The 15,000-nt window shown below is 44.3% G+C and overlaps 1 protein-coding gene across 1 annotated transcript in view; it reads left to right on the forward strand.

Annotated features, from left to right (window-relative positions):
- The window catches only part of flii (FLII actin remodeling protein), a gene marked incomplete at its 3' end in the record, with an annotated part of 81,131 nt that overhangs the window by 46,481 nt on the left and 19,650 nt on the right, over window positions 1–15,000 (forward strand). The window contains exons 20-21 of the mRNA XM_045218710.1: window positions 2,244–2,348; window positions 9,877–10,068. Coding sequence (XP_045074645.1) covers window positions 2,244–2,348; window positions 9,877–10,068 — 297 coding nt within the window. The remainder of the gene's footprint in view (window positions 1–2,243; window positions 2,349–9,876; window positions 10,069–15,000) is intronic.

Genomic DNA, 15,000 nt, shown 5'->3' on the forward strand with positions numbered 1-15,000 from the left:
AGGTGGGTCTGGGTCTGGGCTAATGTTGTTGTTGTTGTTGTTTAGGTGGGTCTGGGTCTGGGCTAATGTTGTTGTTGTTGTTGTTTAGGGGGGTCTGGGTCTGGGCTAATGTTGTTGTTGTTGTTGTTTAGGTGGGTCTGGGTCTGGGCTAATGTTGTTGTTGTTGTTGTTTAGGTGGGTCTGGGTCTGGGCTAATGTTGTTGTTGTTGTTGTTTAGGTGGGTCTGGGTCTGGGCTAATGTTGTTGTTGTTGTTGTTTAGGTGGGTCTGGGTCTGGGCTAATGTTGTTGTTGTTGTTGTTTAGGTGGGTCTGGGTCTGGGCTAATGTTGTTGTTGTTGTTGTTTAGGTGGGTCTGGGTCTGGGCTAATGTTGTTGTTGTTGTTGTTTAGGTGGGTCTGGGTCTGGGCTAATGTTGTTGTTGTTGTTGTTTAGGTGGGTCTGGGTCTGGGCTAATGTTGTTGTTGTTGTTTAGGTGGGTCTGGGTCTGGGCTAATGTTGTTGTTGTTGTTGTTTAGGTGGGTCTGGGTCTGGGCTAATGTTGTTGTTGTTGTTTAGGTGGGTCTGGGTCTGGGCTAAGTGTTGTTGTTGTTGTTTAGGTGGGTCTGGGTCTGGGCTAATGTTGTTGTTGTTGTTGTTTAGGTGGGTCTGGGTCTGGGCTAATGTTGTTGTTGTTGTTGTTTAGGTGGGTCTGGGTCTGGGCTAATGTTGTTGTTGTTGTTGTTTAGGTGGGTCTGGGTCTGGGCTAATGTTGTTGTTGTTGTTGTTTAGGTGGGTCTGGGTCTGGGCTAATGTTGTTGTTGTTGTTGTTTAGGTGGGTCTGGGTCTGGGCTAATGTTGTTGTTGTTGTTGTTTAGGTGGGTCTGGGTCTGGGCTAATGTTGTTGTTGTTGTTGTTTAGGTGGGTCTGGGTCTGGGCTAATGTTGTTGTTGTTGTTTAGGTGGGTCTGGGTCTGGGCTAATGTTGTTGTTGTTGTTTAGGTGGGTCTGGGTCTGGGCTAATGTTGTTGTTGTTGTTGTTTAGGTGGGTCTGGGTCTGGGCTAATGTTGTTGTTGTTGTTGTTTAGGTGGGTCTGGGTCTGGGCTAATGTTGTTGTTGTTGTTGTTTAGGTGGGTCTGGGTCTGGGCTAATGTTGTTGTTGTTGTTGTTTAGGTGGGTCTGGGTCTGGGCTAATGTTGTTGTTGTTGTTTAGGTGGGTCTGGGTCTGGGCTAATGTTGTTGTTGTTGTTGTTTAGGTGGGTCTGGGTCTGGGCTAATGTTGTTGTTGTTGTTGTTTAGGTGGGTCTGGGTCTGGGCTAATGTTGTTGTTGTTGTTGTTTAGGTGGGTCTGGGTCTGGGCTAATGTTGTTGTTGTTGTTGTTTAGGTGGGTCTGGGTCTGGGCTAATGTTGTTGTTGTTGTTGTTTAGGTGGGTCTGGGTCTGGGCTAATGTTGTTGTTGTTGTTGTTTAGGTGGGTCTGGGTCTGGGCTAATGTTGTTGTTGTTGTTGTTTAGGTGGGTCTGGGTCTGGGCTAATGTTGTTGTTGTTGTTGTTTAGGTGGGTCTGGGTCTGGGCTAATGTTGTTGTTGTTGTTGTTTAGGTGGGTCTGGGTCTGGGCTAATGTTGTTGTTGTTGTTGTTTAGGTGGGTCTGGGTCTGGGCTAATGTTGTTGTTGTTGTTGTTTAGGTGGGTCTGGGTCTGGGCTAATGTTGTTGTTGTTGTTGTTTAGGTGGGTCTGGGTCTGGGCTAATGTTGTTGTTGTTGTTGTTTAGGTGGGTCTGGGTCTGGGCTAATGTTGTTGTTGTTGTTGTTTAGGTGGGTCTGGGTCTGGGCTAATGTTGTTGTTGTTGTTGTTTAGGTGGGTCTGGGTCTGGGCTAATGTTGTTGTTGTTGTTGTTTAGGTGGGTCTGGGTCTGGGCTAATGTTGTTGTTGTTGTTGTTTAGGTGGGTCTGGGTCTGGGCTAATGTTGTTGTTGTTTAGGTGGGTCTGGGTCTGGGCTAATGTTGTTGTTTAGGTGGGTCTGGGCTAATGTTGTTGTTGTTGTTGTTTAGGTGGGTCTGGGTCTGGGCTAATGTTGTTGTTGTTGTTGTTTAGGTGGGTCTGGGTCTGGGCTAATGTTGTTGTTGTTGTTGTTTAGGTGGGTCTGGGTCTGGGCTAATGTTGTTGTTGTTGTTGTTTAGGTGGGTCTGGGTCTGGGCTAATGTTGTTGTTGTTGTTGTTTAGGTGGGTCTGGGTCTGGGCTAATGTTGTTGTTGTTGTTGTTTAGGTGGGTCTGGGTCTGGGCTATCTGGAGCTCCCTCAGATCAACTACAAGCTCTCAGTGGAACACAAAGATAAGCTGAAACTGAACACACTGCCGGAACTACGACTGGTAACTATGGAGTAGCTAAACTGGATATGGAACCTGCTCTATCATAATCAGTCTGTTGTTACTACGACTGGTAACTATGGAGTAGCTAAACTGGATATGGAACCTGCTCTATCATAATCAGTCTGTTGTTACTACGACTGGTAACTATGGAGTAGCTAAACTGGATATGGAACCTGCTCTATCATAATCAGTCTGTTGTTACTACGACTGGTAACTATGGCGTAGCTAAACTGGATATGGAACCTGCTCTATCATAATCAGTCTGTTGTTACTACGACTGGTAACTATGGAGTAGCTAAACTGGATATGGAACCTGCTCTATCATAATCAGTCTGTTGTTACTACGACTGGTAACTATGGAGTAGCTAAACTGGATATGGAACCTGCTCTATCATAATCAGTCTGTTGTTACTACGACTGGTAACTATGGCGTAGCTAAACTGGATATGTAACCTGCTCTATCATAATCAGTCTGTTGTTACTACGACTGGTAACTATGGAGTAGCTAAACTGGATATGGAACCTGCTCTATCATAATCAGTCTGTTGTTACTACGACTGGTAACTATGGCGTAGCTAAACTGGATATGGAACCTGCTCTATCATAATCAGTCTGTTGTTACTACGACTGGTAACTATGGAGTAGCTAAACTGGATATGGAACCTGCTCTATCATAATCAGTCTGTTGTTACTACGACTGGTAACTATGGAGTAGCTAAACTGGATATGGAACCTGCTCTATCATAATCAGTCTGTTGTTACTACGACTGGTAACTATGGCGTAGCTAAACTGTATATGGAACCTGCTCTATCATAATCAGTCTGTTGTTACTACGACTGGTAACTATGGCGTAGCTAAACTGGATATGGAACCTGCTCTATCATAATCAGTCTGTTACTACGACTGGTAACTATGGAGTAGCTAAACTGGATATGGAACCTGCTCTATCATAATCAGTCTGTTGTTACTACGACTGGTAACTATGGCGTAGCTAAACTGGATATGGAACCTGCTCTATCATAATCAGTCTGTTGTTACTACGACTGGTAACTATGGAGTAGCTAAACTGGATATGGAACCTGCTCTATCATAATCAGTCTGTTGTTACTACGACTGGTAACTATGGAGTAGCTAAACTGGATATGGAACCTGCTCTATCATAATCAGTCTGTTGTTACTACGACTGGTAACTATGGCGTAGCTAAACTGGATATGGAACCTGCTCTATCATAATCAGTCTGTTGTTACTACGACTGGTAACTATGGCGTAGCTAAACTGGATATGGAACCTGCTCTATCATAATCAGTCTGTTGTTACTACGACTGGTAACTATGGAGTAGCTAAACTGGATATGGAACCTGCTCTATCATAATCAGTCTGTTGTTACTACGACTGGTAACTATGGAGTAGCTAAACTGGATATGGAACCTGCTCTATCATAATCAGTCTGTTGTTACTACGACTGGTAACTATGGAGTAGCTAAACTGGATATGGAACCTGCTCTATCATAATCAGTCTGTTGTTACTACGACTGGTAACTATGGAGTAGCTAAACTGGATATGGAACCTGCTCTATCATAATCAGTCTGTTGTTACTACGACTGGTAACTATGGAGTAGCTAAACTGGATATGGAACCTGCTCTATCATAATCAGTCTGTTGTTACTACGACTGGTAACTATGGCGTAGCTAAACTGGATATGGAACCTGCTCTATCATAATCAGTCTGTTGTTACTACGACTGGTAACTATGGCGTAGCTAAACTGGATATGGAACCTGCTCTATCATAATCAGTCTGTTGTTACTACGACTGGTAACTATGGAGTAGCTAAACTGGATATGTAACCTGCTCTATCATAATCAGTCTGTTGTTACTACGACTGGTAACTATGGAGTAGCTAAACTGTATATGGAACCTGCTCTATCATAATCAGTCTGTTGTTACTACGACTGGTAACTATGGCGTAGCTAAACTGGATATGGAACCTGCTCTATCATAATCAGTCTGTTGTTACTACGACTGGTAACTATGGCGTAGCTAAACTGTATATGGAACCTGCTCTATCATAATCAGTCTGTTGTTACTACGACTGGTAACTATGGAGTAGCTAAACTGGATATGTAACCTGCTCTATCATAATCAGTCTGTTGTTACTACGACTGGTAACTATGGCGTAGCTAAACTGGATATGTAACCTGCTCTATCATAATCAGTCTGTTGTTACTACGACTGGTAACTATGGCGTAGCTAAACTGTATATGTAACCTGCTCTATCATAATCAGTCTGTTGTTACTACGACTGGTAACTATGGAGTAGCTAAACTGGATATGGAACCTGCTCTATCATAATCAGTCTGTTGTTACTACGACTGGTAACTATGGCGTAGCTAAACTGGATATGGAACCTGCTCTATCATAATCAGTCTGTTGTTACTACGACTGGTAACTATGGCGTAGCTAAACTGGATATGGAACCTGCTCTATCATAATCAGTCTGTTGTTACTACGACTGGTAACTATGGAGTAGCTAAACTGGATATGGAACCTGCTCTATCATAATCAGTCTGTTGTTACTACGACTGGTAACTATGGCGTAGCTAAACTGGATATGGAACCTGCTCTATCATAATCAGTCTGTTGTTACTACGACTGGTAACTATGGCGTAGCTAAACTGGATATGGAACCTGCTCTATCATAATCAGTCTGTTGTTACTACGACTGGTAACTATGGCGTAGCTAAACTGGATATGGAACCTGCTCTATCATAATCAGTCTGTTGTTACTACGACTGGTAACTATGGCGTAGCTAAACTGGATATGGAACCTGCTCTATCATAATCAGTCTGTTGTTACTACGACTGGTAACTATGGCGTAGCTAAACTGGATATGGAACCTGCTCTATCATAATCAGTCTGTTGTTACTACGACTGGTAACTATGGCGTAGCTAAACTGGATATGGAACCTGCTCTATCATAATCAGTCTGTTGTTACTACGACTGGTAACTATGGCGTAGCTAAACTGGATATGGAACCTGCTCTATCATAATCAGTCTGTTGTTACTACGACTGGTAACTATGGAGTAGCTAAACTGGATATGGAACCTGCTCTATCATAATCAGTCTGTTGTTACTACGACTGGTAACTATGGCGTAGCTAAACTGTATATGTAACCTGCTCTATCATAATCAGTCTGTTGTTACTACGACTGGTAACTATGGCGTAGCTAAACTGGATATGGAACCTGCTCTATCATAATCAGTCTGTTGTTACTACGACTGGTAACTATGGCGTAGCTAAACTGGATATGGAACCTGCTCTATCATAATCAGTCTGTTGTTACTACGACTGGTAACTATGGCGTAGCTAAACTGGATATGGAACCTGCTCTATCATAATCAGTCTGTTGTTACTACGACTGGTAACTATGGCGTAGCTAAACTGGATATGGAACCTGCTCTATCATAATCAGTCTGTTGTTACTACGACTGGTAACTATGGAGTAGCTAAACTGGATATGGAACCTGCTCTATCATAATCAGTCTGTTGTTACTACGACTGGTAACTATGGCGTAGCTAAACTGGATATGGAACCTGCTCTATCATAATCAGTCTGTTGTTACTACGACTGGTAACTATGGCGTAGCTAAACTGGATATGGAACCTGCTCTATCATAATCAGTCTGTTGTTACTACGACTGGTAACTATGGAGTAGCTAAACTGGATATGGAACCTGCTCTATCATAATCAGTCTGTTGTTACTACGACTGGTAACTATGGAGTAGCTAAACTGGATATGGAACCTGCTCTATCATAATCAGTCTGTTGTTACTACGACTGGTAACTATGGAGTAGCTAAACTGGATATGGAACCTGCTCTATCATAATCAGTCTGTTGTTACTACGACTGGTAACTATGGAGTAGCTAAACTGGATATGGAACCTGCTCTATCATAATCAGTCTGTTGTTACTACGACTGGTAACTATGGAGTAGCTAAACTGGATATGGAACCTGCTCTATCATAATCAGTCTGTTGTTACTACGACTGGTAACTATGGCGTAGCTAAACTGTATATGTAACCTGCTCTATCATAATCAGTCTGTTACTACGACTGGTAACTATGGAGTAGCTAAACTGGATATGGAACCTGCTCTATCATAATCAGTCTGTTGTTACTACGACTGGTAACTATGGAGTAGCTAAACTGGATATGGAACCTGCTCTATCATAATCAGTCTGTTGTTACTACGACTGGTAACTATGGCGTAGCTAAACTGGATATGTAACCTGCTCTATCATAATCAGTCTGTTGTTACTACGACTGGTAACTATGGCGTAGCTAAACTGGATATGGAACCTGCTCTATCATAATCAGTCTGTTGTTACTACGACTGGTAACTATGGAGTAGCTAAACTGTATATGGAACCTGCTCTATCATAATCAGTCTGTTGTTACTACGACTGGTAACTATGGAGTAGCTAAACTGGATATGGAACCTGCTCTATCATAATCAGTCTGTTGTTACTACGACTGGTAACTATGGCGTAGCTAAACTGGATATGGAACCTGCTCTATCATAATCAGTCTGTTGTTACTACGACTGGTAACTATGGAGTAGCTAAACTGGATATGTAACCTGCTCTATCATAATCAGTCTGTTGTTACTACGACTGGTAACTATGGAGTAGCTAAACTGGATATGGAACCTGCTCTATCATAATCAGTCTGTTGTTACTACGACTGGTAACTATGGAGTAGCTAAACTGGATATGGAACCTGCTCTATCATAATCAGTCTGTTGTTACTACGACTGGTAACTATGGAGTAGCTAAACTGGATATGGAACCTGCTCTATCATAATCAGTCTGTTGTTACTACGACTGGTAACTATGGAGTAGCTAAACTGGATATGGAACCTGCTCTATCTATCAATCCGATTCGTGTGGGCTTTGGTTAGTCTTTGCCGCTGGTCCGCGGAAAAACAAAAAGTTTGTGTGTGTGTGTGATGAGTCAGTCTAACGTTACTTGTGCCTCATTAAACACTCACAGACACTGACAGATAGACAGACGCACCCATTACACACTCACAGCCATCTAAACTTGACTAATAGCTGAATGGCAATGACTTCCCATTGGTGAGTTAATTCATCTGGTCACGTCTCTCATCTCCGGACCTCGAGGGGGTAAAAAGCCACTAGCAGGGCTTCCCTTCGTTGGACTTGCAAGTGCACCTGAACACGCGAGCCTTTTCAATTTCTTGCCCAGCATCACTGACATATTCCCCCTCGACCGACTGAAGCACCGTAATTTACAGATCCACCATTTAACGGGTGGTCTTCCTCGGTTTTCTCCTCACGGGGCTCGGCCTCGACTTCTTCGGTGAGCTCTCGTCTGAGTCGGCGTCTGTGCCGTTTGCGGGGTCGCTGATGGCGAAGCTCTCCGGCTCAGGTCAAAAAGCAGTCGCCATTAAGTTGACGCCACTGACCGTCTGAACCAGCTCCCAGCACAACATCATTACTAGTTAAAAATCTTAACGATTTCTCTCTCCCCGGGAATCCATCGATACAGTCAAAAGCTAAACTAGCTAGCTACTAGCTAAGGTGTAGTCAGTAGTGACAGTGTGACTGTCTGGGTTTTGAAATGCGAGAGCTGAGGTAAACCTTTTGTTTTTTCCGCGGATGATACGCTACAGTAACTTTGACAAACTTTGGGCAAACGGGAAAATCATCCGATTGAAATACCTGTTGTAGCTTGATTCAATAGCATGTTGTAGCTTGATTCAATAGCATGTTGTAGCTTGATTCAATAGCCTGTTGTAGCTTGATTCAATAGCCTGTTGTAGCTTGATTCAATAGCCTGTTGTAGCTTGATTCAATAGCCTGTTGTAGCTTGATTCAATAGCCTGTTGTAGCTTGATTCAATAGCCTGTTGTAGCTTGATTCAATAGCCTGTTGTAGCTTGATTCAATAGCCTGTTGTAGCTTGATTCAATAGCCTGTTGTAGCTTGATGCTATGTTTCATCCTATGTTTATAAGATTAAAAACTATATTTATACCCTGAATTTGGCAATAATACATACAGATGATGATTTTTGTTAAAAGCAGATGAAACCCCCAAACAGCAAAAAATCCAAATTTTGACACACATTTTATATGCAAATTAGCCATTGCGACTTCCGACTGATTATGATAGTCACATATTAGTGGCAACAACATGGAGCACGAAACAGGGGAGATAAATAATCTAATATGGCATTTATTTAGCAGAAGAGACTTAGTCATGTGTGCATACATTATATAACTGTTTCTCTCTCTCTCTCTCTCTGTCTGTCTGTCTGTCTGTCTGTCTGTCTGTCTGTCTCTGTCTCTGTCTCTCTCTCTGTCTCTCTCTGTCTCTCTCTGTCTCTCTCTGTCTCTCTCTGTCTCTCTGTCTCTCTGTCTCTCTGTCTCTCTCTCTCTCTCTCTGTGTCTCTCTCTCTGTGTCTCTCTCTCTGTCTCTCTCTCTCTCTCTGTATCCGTATCTCTCTGTATCTCTCTCTCTCTGTATCTCTCTCGCTCTCTCTCGCTCTCTCTCTCGTCTCTCTCTCGCTCTCTCTCGCTCTCTCTCTCTCTCTCTCTCTCTCTCTCTCTCGCTCTCTCTCTCTCTCTCTCTCTCTCTCTCTCTCTGTCTCTCTCTCTCTCTCTCTCTCTGTCTCTGTCTCTCTCTCTCTCTGTCTCTCTCTCTGTCTCTCTCTGTCTCTCTCTATCTCTCTCTGTGTATCTCTGTCTGTCTCTCTCTGTATCTCTCTCTCTCCGTATCTCTCTCTCTCCGTATCTCTCTCTCGCTCTCTCTCTCGCTCTATCTCGCTCTCTCTCGCTCTCTCTCTCTCTCTCTCTCTCTCTCTCTCGTATCTCTCTCTCGCTCTCTCTCGCTCTCTCTCTCTCGCTCTCTCTGCTCTCTCTCTGCTCTCTCTCTGTCTCTCTCTCTGTCTCTCTCTCTGCTCTCTCTGTCTCTGCTCTCTCTGCTCTCTCTGCTCTCGCTCTCTCTCTGTCTCTCTCTCTGTCTCTCTCTGTCTCTCTCTGCTCTCTCTCTGTCTCTCTCTGTCTCTCTCTCTGCTCTCTCTGTCTCTCTCTGTGCTCTCTCTCTGTCTCTCTCTCTCTCTCGCTCTCTCTCTCTCTCTCTCTGTCTCTCTCTCTCTCTCTCTCTCTCTCTCTCTCTGTATCTCTCTATCTCTCTCTCTCTCTCTATCTCTCTCTGTCTCTGTGTATCTCTCTCTGTCTCTCTCTGTCTCTCTCTGTGTATCTCTCTCTGTCTCTCTCTCTCTCTGTCTCTCTCTCTCTCTCTATCTCTCTCTGTGTATCTCTCTCTGTCTCTCTCTGTGTATCTCTCTCTGTCTCTCTCTCTCTCTGTCTGTCTGTCTCTCTCTCTCTCTCTCTCTCTCTCTCTCTCTCTCTCTCTCTCTCTGTCTCTCTCTCCCTCTCTCTGTCTCTCTCTCTCTCTCTCTGTGTATCTCTGTGTATCTCTGTCTGTCTCTCTAGCTCCAGACCCTGCTGGACACTAAAGGAGTTTACATCCTGGACTGTCTGTCCGATGTGTTTATCTGGATTGGGAGGAAGTCTCCTCGTCTGGTGAGAGCAGCGGCCCTGAAGCTGGGACAGGAGGTCTGCACAATGCTGCACCGCCCCAAACACGCCACTGTTACCAGGAACCTGGAGGGGACAGAGTGCCAGGTATACACTAGACACTACACCCAGGGCTCTGTTACCAGGAACCTGGAGAGATACCATCCTATATGTTTTATCTCCTAGCCATGTGTTTTAGGTTATTGTCCTGCTGAAAGGTCTCCCAGTGTCTGTTGGAAAGCAGACTGAACCACGTTTTCCTCTAGGATTCTGCCTGTGCTTGGCTCTATTCTGTTTATTTATTTCCTAAAAAAACTCCCTTGCCGATGACAAGCATACCCATAACATGATGCAGCCACCACTATGCTTAAAAATATTAAGAGTGGTACTCAATGATTTGTGTTGGATTTGCCCCAAAAATAACACTTTGTATTCAGGACATAAAGTTCATTTCTTTGACACATTTTTTTGCAGTTTTACTTTAATGCCTTATTGCCAACAGGATGCATGTTTTGGAATATTTGTATTCTGTAGAGGCTTCCTTCTTTTCACTCTGTCATTTAGGTTAGTATTGTGGAGTAACTACAATGTTGTTGATCCATCCTCATTTTTCTCCTATCACAGCCATTAATCTCTAACTGTTTTAAAGTCACCATTGGCCTCATGTTGAAATCCCTGAGCGGTTTCCTTCCTCTCCGGCAACTGAGTTAGGAAGGACGCCTGTATCTTTGTAGTGACTGGGTGTATTGATACACCATCCAAAGTGTAATTAATAACTTCACCATGCTCAAAGGGATATTCAATGCCTGCTTTTTTTATATTTAACCATCTAGGTGCCCATCTTTGCGAGGCGTTGGAAAACCTCCCTGGTCTTTGTGGTTGAATCTGTGTTTGAAATTCACTGCTCGACTGAGGGACCTTACAGATAATTGTATGTGTGCGGGTACAGAGATGAGGTAGTCATTCAAAAATCATGTTAAACACTATTATTGCACACAGAGTGAGTCCATGCAACTTATTATGTGACTTGTTAAGCAAATTTTTACTCCTGAACCTATTTAGGCTTGCCATAACAAAGGGGTTTAATACTTATTGACTCAAGACATTTCAGCTTTTCATTTTGTATGAATTTGTCAACATTTCTAAAAACATAATTCCACTTTAACATTCTGGGGTATTGTGTGTAGGTCAGTGACACAAAATCAACATTTAATCCATTTTAAATTCAGGCTGTAACAACAAAATGTGGAAAAAGTCAAGGGGTGTGAATACTTTGAGTGTCACAATACACACCGTGCCTTCAGAAAGTATTCACACCCCTTGACTTTTTCCAAATTACATTTAGATCAATATAAATTACTTGGTAAGAGCTCAAATGACTTGGCAAGGGCAAGAAAAATAATTAACAAGAGTTGACAGTTAACTCCTCTCTCCTTTCCAAGTGTTTAAGTTTAACAACTGGTATGATGTCCTGATGGTTGACTACACCCTAACCTCTCTCTCTCTCTCTCTCTCTCTCTCTCTCTCTCTCTCTCTCTCTCTCTCTCTCTCTCTCTCTGCATGCTGGGAGTGTTTGGTGCGTGCTGGGAATTGTTTGAGTGAGTGCTAAGTGCGAGTGTTGTGTAGAGTTAGATATCCTGGGTTTTCCTTTTCTTGGTGATATCCTTTTTTTCTGCTATGCATGATTAAGGTTATTATTTCTATTTTTTTGTTGCGGTAGAATTAAGTATATTGTTTTTCGTTTCGAAATTACCCTGATTTTGGTGGGGATGGCGGCCCGAATCGGGACGCTAGTCCCTGTCACTCGGCACGGCTTTAGGTGTGTTACTGAAGCTACTGTCACGGTGGAAGAGGTTTTGGTCGCCGTAGGAGAGAAGGTAGGATATGAGAATGTTGCTTATGCGTCACGGATGAATAAAGCGGTGGTGGTATTTCTTAAAGAAGAGCGCCTTGTTGATCGTATGGTTGAGCATGGCATACTTCTTAAAGAAATGTTTATTCAAGTTACGCCGCTTTTTTCTCCTTCAACAAGGGTAAAGATTTCAAATGTACCGCCGTTCATTCCAAATGAGCTATTGGAGCGCGAGTTATTGCGCTTTGGGAAGTTTGCAAGTTCAATTAAGGTTGTCCCATTGGGTTGCAAACACCCGGCGTTGAAACAGGTAATGTCGTTTCGGCGACAGGTGTTTATGTTTTTGGACTCACCGGAACAGACTTTGGAGTTATCGTTTAAAGTCAAGTATGACAATAGATTGTATATGGCTTATGCTAGTACAGGTAGTCAACTGTGTTTTGAGTGTGGGGATGTTGGTCATAAGCGACATGCTTGCCCGAAAAGGGAGAAGGCAGAGGGAGGGGCGCAGGTGGTCCTCGTAACGCCTGGGCCCACTGATGTAGGAAGAGGTGGGCTGACAGTGGTAGAGCAGCCGCACGCATCTGTTGCTGAGGAACAAGTTGTCCGTGTTGAGGGCACAGAGGTGCAACTTGTACCAGAGGGAAATGTTATGCAGGGGGATTTTTTTGTTGTAGAAGGTAAGGATGGATCTGAAGGGCCATTTCCTCAGACTGGTGAGGAGGTGCCCAGTACGAGTGCTGTGGTACAGGAGGGGGTACATGTGGAGCTAATCTCCCAGGTAGTGGAGGAGATGCCCACTACAAGTAATGGGTTACAGGAGAGGGTTCATGTGGAGCTCATCTCCCAGGTAGTGGAGGAGATGCCGACTATGAGTGCTGGGGTACAGGTGGGGCTAGTCTCCCAGGTAGTGGAGGAGATGCCCACTACGAGTAATGGGGTTCAGGTGGGGCTAGTCTCCCAGGTAGTGGAGGAGATGCCCACTACAAGTAATGGGGTTCAGGTGGGGCTAGTCTCCCAGGTAGTGGAGGAGATGCCCACTATGAGTGCTGGGGTTCAGGGGGGGCTAGTCTCCCAGGTAGTGGAGGAGATGCCGGACTATGAGTGCTGGGGTTCAGGGGGGCTAGTCTCCCAGGTAGTGGAGGAGATGCCCACTATGAGTGCTGGGGTTCAGGTGGGGGCTAGTCTCCCAGGTAGTGGAGGAGATGCCCACTACGAGTAATGGGGTTCAGGTGGGGCTAGTCTCCCAGGTAGTGGAGGAGATGCCCACTATGAGTGCTGGGGTTCAGGTGGGGCTAGTCTCCCAGGTAGTGGAGGAGATGCCGACTATGAGTGCTGGGGTTCAGGGGGGGCTAGTCTCCCAGGTAGTGGAGGAGATGCCCACTATGAGTGCTGGGGTTCAGGTGGGGCTAGTCTCCCAGGTAGTGGAGGAGATGCCCACTATGAGTGCTGGGGTTCAGGGGGGGCTAGTCTCCCAGGTAGTGGAGGAGATGCCCACTATGAGTGCTGGGGTTCAGGGGGGGCTAGTCTCCCAGGTAGTGGAGGAGATGCCCACTATGAGTGCTGGGGTTCAGGGGGGGCTAGTCTCCCAGGTAGTGGAGGAGATGCCGACTATGAGTGCTGGGGTTCAGGTGGGGCTAGTCTCCCAGGTAGTGGAGGAGATGCCTGGTACGAGTGATGGGGTGCAAGTGGGGAGTGTTGAAAGGGATGTGGTAGAGGGGAGTCAGTGGTCTGTGGCCTCAGTTGAGGAGGATCAGGAGAAGGATATGGATATGGATATCTCTCTTGATACGGTAGCAGCTGGTGAGGACTCAATTTACGATCTAGAGGAGGTAAAAGGGTTTCTGGATCAGACTTTTGGGAAATCTGTCAAATTGGCAGATTATTTTGATGTTGATAAGTTTGTGAGGTCAGCTGTGATGTTACAGAAGACGGTGGGGTTAGACCAGTTGAGTGAGAAGAAGCGGTTTCGCTTGAGGAAATGTGTTACTGCTGTTGCAGCAGCAAAGGGTGGTGGGAAACGTGGTCAGGTTAAGAGAAAATTTTAATAATGATGATGATTATGCCTCATAGGGTGTTCTATTCTCTTTGTCTGGTTTCTCTGTGGTATCTTCTGCTTTTCCTTTTTCTTTTCTATATGGAGGTACTAAGGGTAGGTTCTCTCAATATTAATGGAGGAAGGGACAGGAATAAGAGGGCTTGGGTATTAGAAGTAATAAAACAGAAAAGGCTTAATGTAGTTTTCCTACAGGAGACACATAGTGATGAGGAAAATGCGGCTGACTGGGGTATGTGGTGGGAGGGGCAGCATATACTCAGTCATGGTACTAATTTCAGTGCTGGGGTGGCAATCTTGTTTTCTTCAGGCTTAGGGGTGACTGTGGTATCTACAACAGAGATTGTCAAGGGTCGGGTTTTATTGGTCAAGGTGGATGTTATGGGGTTTTTGTTTGTTTTTTTGAATGTTTATGCTCCTAATGAGGGTACAGAGCGTATTGTTGGTTTTGATAAAATAAAGGAAACCTTAAGACAGTGTGACCAAGAGGGGTGTATGGTTTTAGGGGGGACTGGAACTGTACAGTGGATTTTACTGTTGATCGCACCGCTGAAGAACCTCACCTGCGGTCAGCAATTTGTCTGTCTGGTCTATTAACTGAGTTTGAGCTTTCTGATGTGTGGAGAGTAAGGAATGCAAAAGTTAGGCAGTACACATGGCTAAAAGTTAATGAAGGTCATGTCAGTGCAGCAAGGTTAGACAGGTTGTATGTATCTGAGCAATACTGTAGTAGGGTTGGAAGGTGTGACATCACTCCTGTGGGTTTCTCTGATCACCATATTGTCACTGTTGATATTCACTTGTCCTGTCCACGAAGGTCATCATCTTATTGGTATTTTAATGTTAAATTGTTACATGATGTCATGTTTTGTGAAAGGTTTTTGTTGTTTTGGGAAAAATGGAGGGCTACAAAAGGGAATTTTGAGTCCTTGAGACAATGGTGGGAGGTTGGGAAGGCCCAAATACGATTATTTTGTCAACAGTATACTGCTCTGTCTCGTACTGAAGTTAAAGAGACTATCAGGGCCCTTGAGCAGAACATTAAATCTATTGAATTGAAGTTGCTCACTCAGAATGACCCCGGACTAGTCATGAACTTACAGGACAAGAAACATGAATTGAGGTCGTTTCT

Source organism: Coregonus clupeaformis, unplaced genomic scaffold (assembly GCF_020615455.1).
Source record: "Coregonus clupeaformis isolate EN_2021a unplaced genomic scaffold, ASM2061545v1 scaf1739, whole genome shotgun sequence".
NCBI lineage: Eukaryota > Metazoa > Chordata > Actinopteri > Salmoniformes > Salmonidae > Coregonus > Coregonus clupeaformis.